Source organism: Cyphomyrmex costatus, unplaced genomic scaffold (genome assembly GCF_001594065.2).
Source record: "Cyphomyrmex costatus isolate MS0001 unplaced genomic scaffold, Ccosl1.0 scaffold355, whole genome shotgun sequence".
NCBI classification, from domain to species: domain Eukaryota; kingdom Metazoa; phylum Arthropoda; class Insecta; order Hymenoptera; family Formicidae; genus Cyphomyrmex; species Cyphomyrmex costatus.
In genome coordinates this window covers 288,988-297,083 of record NW_017277720.1, presented here as the reverse complement: position 1 = coordinate 297,083, position 8,096 = coordinate 288,988, and the positions used below count along the sequence as shown (strand labels likewise).

Below are 8,096 nucleotides of genomic sequence, written 5' to 3'. Positions count from 1 at the left end.
TATACTAAAATTAAAAAACTTAAAAATTTACATTTTTTTCAACCGTAGAGCTGTCACCTGACATAAATGTTTCCTTAATACAAAAGTTTTACAGTTCGTATGAACCGAACAACAGTTCAACACCTGTATTACGTGAACAAACAATCCTGAGTTTTCAGAACTAAAATGAAAAGGTCCGGTGGGTCGGGTGAAGGTATGAGTGAAAGGTGAGAGAGGATGTAGAAAGTTTTAATACGGTCTTGAATGCGGATAAAGAAGAAGAAGCGAAAGGAGAAGAGGAAGACGTTTCTTAATTTTTCATGAAAATGAAACGAATATACAGGACTCTTAGTATTAAAAATTGTCAATGAAATAAAAAGGCAATTAAGAGTCAATATTATTTGTGTGAACTAATAAAACATTTAATATATTATAAATTAAAATAAAATATCAATAAACTAAAATTCACACTTTAAAAGCGCACGCAAACATAATTCAAATCATAACGTTTCGGCTGCATATTCGAGCCATCCTCAGATGTACATATAAATATTAATTAACGCAGTAAAACATCTTTAGTTAACGCAGAAAAAACAAGAAAAATACTATGATGGATTGTTATAAAACGTTGAGTATTTCCACAGAGAGAACAATTTAGCTCATCAAGCGATTGGAAGATCGTTTGTGATGTATCCCTGTGGTACTAATTACCACAGGGATACATCACAAACGATCTTCCAATCGCTTGATGAGCTAAATTGTTCTCTCTGTGGAAATACTCAACGTTTTAGAACATAACAATCCATCATAGTATTTTTCTTGTTTTTTCTGCGTTAACTAAAGATGTTTTACTGCGTTAATTAATATTTATATGTACATCTGAGGATGGCTCGAATATGCAGCCGAAACGTTATGATTTGAATTATGTTTGCGTGCGCTTTTAAAGTGTGAATTTTAGTTTATTGATATTTTATTTTAAACAAAAATAGAACAAATAAATTTTATTTTAATTTATAATATATTAAATGTTTTATTAGTTCACACAAATAATATTGACTCTTAATTGCCTTTTTATTTCATTGACAATTTTTCATTAAAATCACCACTTTTCGACCGCTTGTATCTCCAGAACGGCTTGACCGATTTAAAATTTTTTTGGCTCAAATTATTCGTGGCGATGCCGCCTTTCAGGACATATAACGTTCGATTCAAAATTTTTTATATTTTATATTTTATATTTTAGTAGTAATGCACCCCCCAAAAATGGACTTTGGTGACTCGGGATAAAAGACTTGTAGTGTCTTTCAGTTTTTGAACATGGCCGGAGACACTACCGCGTCTCCTCTGATATAAATAATCATCAAATTTGTTATTCTAAGCATGCAATGACCATCGATTAGTTACAAAAATACATATCTTTGTCATTACAATGCATTAAGGGAATCCTAAAGTCGTCTGTATTACCGACTAAACTATACAATTTTTGTATCGTAAATACTTATTTTGTCCACATTCACAGATCGAAATATTTTTTACAGTATTAAAGTACGCGTTAATGCGCATCTGTGGGGGAGAATTATGCTGAAAACGATAAAAAATTTCAAAATTAAGTTTTTTTTTCCATTTTTTATTTCAATATGGCACTCTAGAGCTATAGTTGCACATCGTAACAACATTTGTTTCATATAAAAGCTGCGCAATCTGTATAAGAAATAGTAGTCCACAGACACGTAGTTTGCATAAAGAAATAGCGTCGAATGCTTAGAATTAGACTTAGACACTTTATCACGACGAATTTACGATACAAAAATTGACAGGTAATGCGACTGTGTGCATCACTGTCTGCATGAGATATTAATGTGGTAGTATGTAAAAGATATGTCGGTGTGTTGTAAAACAGCGATATCTGGCGATTTTGTTAGAGTTCGAGCTTTGCTTTAAGATCCCCTTAATAATAATTATTGTAGTTATGTAAATGTATATAACTATGCAAATGTACAGTAAAAAGTAAATAAAGTCTCGCGCGTCAATGGCTACGTTCAGCAGACTTAACTGCAGTTGAGTGAGCGCTCACTGTGTTATTAGTGTATTCTTTTAGATCATTCAATCAAATTTTAAGTCTAGAAGAATAAACCAATAACAGAGAGCGCTCATTCAACTGTTGAGTCTGCTGAACCTGCTGAACGTAGCCGTTTTTAACAGTGCAAAAATAAGCATTTTTTATTCGTTTATCTAAATTGTAAATCGACCTATTCTCATTTTTCGGACGTTTCGTTTAGAGAATTTCGCTTTCGATTCAATTTGTATATCAATTAAATAGCAAAATTAAAAAACAATTTTCTTTTAAAAAGACTCCTAAAGGTTCTTACCAGACTAACTATCGTCATTATCGCCATCCGTGGATGATCGGTATAAGGATTACCGAATTCGTCTTTGCCCCAACCCACGACGTATCCCATTCTACTGACAACGTTGTAAAGATCGGATGAACCAGACCATAGACAAATAGGTTTGATGAAATGATTATATTCCACAGGCTGTCTGAGGATTAAAATCGCCAGATCGGAGTCACCGTTAGCGTCATGCGTATAATCGGGATGAATCCTATAACTTGCGACTTCCCGATTCACGCTTCCCACCTCGCGAAATCTGTACAAGTTAAATCGCCCCAATGCCACAGTCAATAAATTAGGAGGTATAGTCTCATTGCTTTCAAGGTTCTTCAAACAATGCCCCGCTAAAAAGAAAATATAGGCATAAATATTACATTTTATTCTATAATCTAACTCTCTGTTAAAAAATACAAAAAAGAATACGCGCGCGCGTGTATTCAGATATGGTGAATAATAAAAATTACATTATTTGGTGTAGAAAGTAAAAATACATGGTATTGCAAAAACTCTTCATTACGTCAAACGTCCACACCCCCTCTTCTTCCTCTCCCCCTCCTCCCACCACCCCCACTACCCCTCTCTTTCACCATTTTAACTCTCTTTCGTTATTATAATATTTTTCAATCATTTTTTTTATATACAGGGTGTCCCAGAAAGACCGCAAAAAATCACATGCACAGATAAAGCGGACTGAACTGAGTTGAAAAGTCCTCTACTGTTTTACAATTTTCGCAATAGTCAACGAGATAATAATTAGTAAAATTTACCAAATACGTGCATCCGCCTTGGTCTATTACTAACAATAGTTGTACGCCCATGATAGCTCGTTGGCCGCGGACCGCGGAGAGCGGGGACTGCCTGGTAAGCGCGCCACTGTCTGACAAGGGAAGTGGCCAAAGTGTTAAGCGGGGAACACAGACTTTTGCATAACGCATAAACCATATACATAAAGAATTTGATTGGTCCATTGACTCATGCATAAGAAAATGGACCAATGAAATTCCTTATGCACATGCTTTATGCGTTATGCAAAAGTCTGTGCTCCCTGCTTAAATCGCGAATTGATAAAATAGTACATTGTGTAACGCGTGGGGGCTAGTGTTATGGCGCGAAGGACGCGAAAGCACGAGCGAAGCGAGTGCGTATTCGCGTCCGTCCGGCGCTATAAACAATATATCCCTACTAGTTACTCATAATAATTTTTGTCATGCGTATGCGTAACAAAAAATATATATCGTTGGAAAGGTCTTGCCGAGTGGAATACAACTGTGCAATATTTCGCATGAATGGCGCCTCTAGAGGGCGTTATGTGCAATAGAAGTTATTCATTGTGTACCTAATGATAATAAGAATTTCGCTCACACCTCCACCAACCTCGACCCATCGTACCCCCTCCACCTCCCCACTCCTTCTCTTTTCGCCGTTTTTCACTCTCTCGCACGATGCTCGAGCGACATTTGTTCTGCGCGCGGTGAGGTGAGGGAAACAGCGAAAGGCTGAGGCGATTCGAAATTAGGCCGAAAGTTACATACACTTTATGTATGTTTTTACTTTGTACTGGCACCTTTATTAGTAACATATCAGTTACTTTTCATGGTAATATATTATTATTAGATAAAAAGGTTTAAATTTTTGAGTATTTTTTTGTTCTAATTATCATTAGGTACACATCGTATTTCTTCTATTGCACATAACATAAAAAAATTCACTTTGAGCTGGCACCTTTAATTAATATAATGTATCAGTTACTTTTCGTGGTAATATATTATATATTATTATTAGATAATCATTTAAAATTTTATAGGTTTTTGAGGATCTTTTTTTCAAACACGGCTTGACGCTTTCATTTTTAATGATATGATTTTTTTAGGATATCACTTATTTTTTATAGTACAAATATATAAAAAATATATATGAAAAAAATATTTAAAAAATAATTTAAAAATATTATATAACAAAAGAGAGTGAAAAACGGCGAAAAGAAGCAGTGGGGAGAGGGAGGGATGGAGGAGGGAAGGTGGAGGGGGTGCGATGGGTCGAGGTTGGTGGAGGTGTGAGCGTGATTCTTATTATCATTAGGTACACATTGAATAACTTCTATTGCACATAACGCCCTTTAGAGGCGCCATTCAAGCGAAATATTGCACAGTTGTACTCTACTCGGCAAGACCTCTCCAACGAAATATATTTTGTATCAATTCGCGATTACTTGGCCACTTCCCTTGTGAGTCACGACGTTTGGGGCTCGCAGCGCGCGGCGGTGTGCGCGGCGTGGGACTCTTGCTAGGCAGGCAGGCAGTCCCCGTTCTTCGCGGTCTGTGCGTCATCGAGCTATCATGGGCGTACGCACGTATTCAGTAACTTTTAATTTTAATTTAATCTATTTATTATCTCGTTATCTAACTATTACGAAAATTGCAAAACGGTACAGGACTTTTTGACTCAGTTCAGTCCGCTCTACCTATGCATGTAATTTTTTCCGGTTTTTCTAAGACACCCTGTATATTTGTGATGTATTTGTACTCTGAAAAGTAATATCCGAAAAAAATCATATCATAAAAATGATTTAAAAATATTATGTAACGAAAGAGAGTGAAATACGGCGAAATATATGGGTAGTGGGGGAGGGGGAAGAGGGGGAGGGGGTGCGGTGGGTCGGAGTTGGTGGAGGTATGATTAAAAGGTGAGAGAGGATATTAAAAAATTATAATTTCGGACAGACAGAGAAGGAGACATTTCTTAACTTTTCATTAAAATCATCACTTTTCGACCGCTTGTATCTCCAGCCCCTGTATTCTGTAACGCGTTAAGGGGATGCTGGAGTGCCTGTTTTATCATTATTTACAATTAGTTAAAGACTCGTTTCTCTTAATTGCATTTACGGATAGAAAAATCCTTCTGTATAATTAAAGTATCGACAATAATGAATTGCGCTAGCTACATTTCAATACGAAAAACGAAAGAAAATTAAAAACTTACAGTTTATCGGCTTCTGTAATTTTCGATAACGAAACTGTAAATTTTTTTCCGTTTTTCGTATTGAAATGTAGCTAGCGCAATTCATTGTTGTCGATATTTTAATTATGCAGAAGGATTTTTCCATTCGTAAATGCAATTAAGAGAAACGAGTCTTTAACCAAGTAAGTAATAATAAAACAGGCGGGTCCAGCATCCCCTTAAGAGTTACAGAATAGGGGCCCAGAACGGCTTGACCGATTTTAAATTTTTTCGGCTCAAATTACTTTTGTGGCGATGCCGCCTTTCAGGACATATATATATATAATGTTCAATTTAAAATTTTTTATATTTTAGTAATTATGCACCCCCGAAAAATGGACTTTGGTGGCTCGGGATAAAAGACTTGTAGTGTCTATTATTAATCCTTTAAACACTAACTTTTAAATTAACTAGTAATTTTTTTATATAAGTATAAATAAATATTTTACAATATAAAAAAGAAAGCACGTATAGGTAAAAAGTTTACGTTGTTGAACATATGGAAAGTAATACAATTTTTTTTTTTTATTAATTTACCTGTTAGGACATATTTGTTTGTCAGAATGCTACCAGCACATTGAAATTCATAATGGCTGGTAAGGACGAAAAGTGCCACTAGCCATGGCCATTCGCCAGGCAAGGTTTGTTTTCCATTAGCAATCAAAAGATTTGCACTTACAGAGCGGCTGCTGATGCCGCATTCATTGTTATTATTTATATTAGTGATTTTATTATCATTATTATTGTTGTTGTTATTGTTATTGTTGTTGTTGTTGTTGTTGTTGTTGTTGTAGTGTGGAACTGGTTTGGCTGGAGACTGATTTGGCTGAGGCCTAGAAGACTGATTTGGCTGAGGCCTAGAAGACTGATTTGGCTGAGGCCTAGAAGACTGATTTGGCCGTAGGAATATATTGTTATTATTATTGTTATTGTTTTGTGGAATTTTTGTCAAAGATGGCCTTAAGAATATATTATGATTATTAAAATCATATTGTGGGGTTTGATTTATCTGATATATGTTATTATTATGTTTGCTCGGGAGCCTTTCTAGAAATATATTGCCATTGTCTTGAGATAAAATGACGGTGGATTTCTTCTGGGTACTTTGTTGAAAATCCGGTTTTAATGTTAAATTCTGATGCGATTCATTAAGTTGTGAATGCTGATGCGATTCATTAGGTTGTGAATTCTGATGCGATTCATTAAGTTGTGAATTTCGCGAAGGCATATTTGGTAGATATAGAGTATGTTCCAATGTAATGGTTGTAATAGTAGTCACGACATCTCCTGTTGCTGAAATAAAATATTATATTCAAATCTCACGTCTTTTTAGAGTGAGAATCTTTCAATTCGTCTCTTCGTCGTCTTAATAAATAAGATGTAATGAGAATTAATTTATGACTCGAAAGAATAGATATTTAGACGTCAAACCTACTCCTATTATTTCGAACATGGTATATTATTTTTCAAGCAAATACAGTACTTACTATCGGAACCCGTACAATATTTTTTACCATTGAACCACATCGCGGTCAATGTTGGAAGCGGTTGGCGCAAAGGGAAATAAATATGATATAATAAATTCCTGCCTTGTAGAACAGCTTGAGCAGAGTCCTCGGTCGATCGTGCTAATTTTAATCGACCATAGTTTTTCTAAAATACGACGATTAATTTATTTAAAAAAAAGAAAAATTTTTTTTATAAAATTGGGATAAACTTTCGGAAACCGACTACCTCAAATTTCAATTCAACTTTATAAAAAACTTCATTTTAAGCTAAAATAAAAATTAATCTAAAGTTTTAGATTGCAGTTTAGAATGACTACATATCAGTATATAAATTCACGCGAAATTATATATAAGCAACTAAGATCCAGCTAGACTATTATAAGCTTCGATTCGTATTTAGTTATGTTGTTCCATTAACGGTCGTTTCAAATTTAATATTATTCATTTACGTGCCTAAAAGAAAACGTTTTTCACTTCACATATACCAGTTATTGCGAGGAACATTACTAAAATATAATATTACTCAGTAGTCTAAGTAGCTAAAACATTTATGCGTAAAGCGAGCGGTCCGGATTTGACTATCAGCCAAGGTAATATTTTTCGCAATAATTATTATTTTCAGATTTTAACGTCGTTAAAGATCAATATAAGATGCCAGAAGAGCATCAAATAATTATTAAATTGTTAATCAATTTAATTTGTGATAGTACTGCGGTAGTTTATTAGAGTTGCATTTCAAGACCGACAATTGTTCGGCGCGCAGTTTAGAAAGACTACATATCAGTAAGACTATATATCAGTATATAAATTCACGCGAAATTATATATAAACACCTAAGATCCAACTAGACTGTTATAGGTTTCGATTCGTATTTAATTATAAAATAAAAATCCATAGAAGGATTTTTGGTGATCTCTAAAAAAAAAAAAACGATTTCTTTTAAACAGTAAAATGAATAATAAATGTTTAAAATATGTAATAATAAGGCTCTGTAAGAATAAAACAAAATAGAACAATTGAAGGGCTGAGAGTCAGTTATATAAAGAACGCTTAATTTAAAAACATAAAAACAAATTACAAACGTTTCGACGCCGATTGGGTCATTCTCGATATTATAGTCGATAAATATAAAATTATTGGAAATTCTCGTTTTTTTTCCTTTATCATAATGTTGTCAGTAAATAAAAATAGTTAAATTGACTGTTGAAAAATCACAGCA

The 8,096-nt window shown here is 34.2% G+C and overlaps 1 protein-coding gene across 1 annotated transcript in view; it reads right to left on the bottom strand.

The window, feature by feature from the left end:
• LOC108776356 (chymotrypsin-C) overlaps positions 1 to 6,637 on the bottom strand; it is an 8,042-nt gene extending 1,405 nt beyond the window's left edge. Inside the window, exons 1-2 of the mRNA XM_018542956.1 lie at positions 5,907 to 6,637; positions 2,349 to 2,716 (exon numbers count right to left, since the gene is read on the bottom strand). Of these exons, the coding sequence (XP_018398458.1) occupies positions 2,349 to 2,716; positions 5,907 to 6,597 (1,059 nt within the window). The 5' untranslated portion in view covers positions 6,598 to 6,637. The remainder of the gene's footprint in view (positions 1 to 2,348; positions 2,717 to 5,906) is intronic.
• Between the last annotated feature and the right edge of the window lie 1,459 nt (positions 6,638 to 8,096).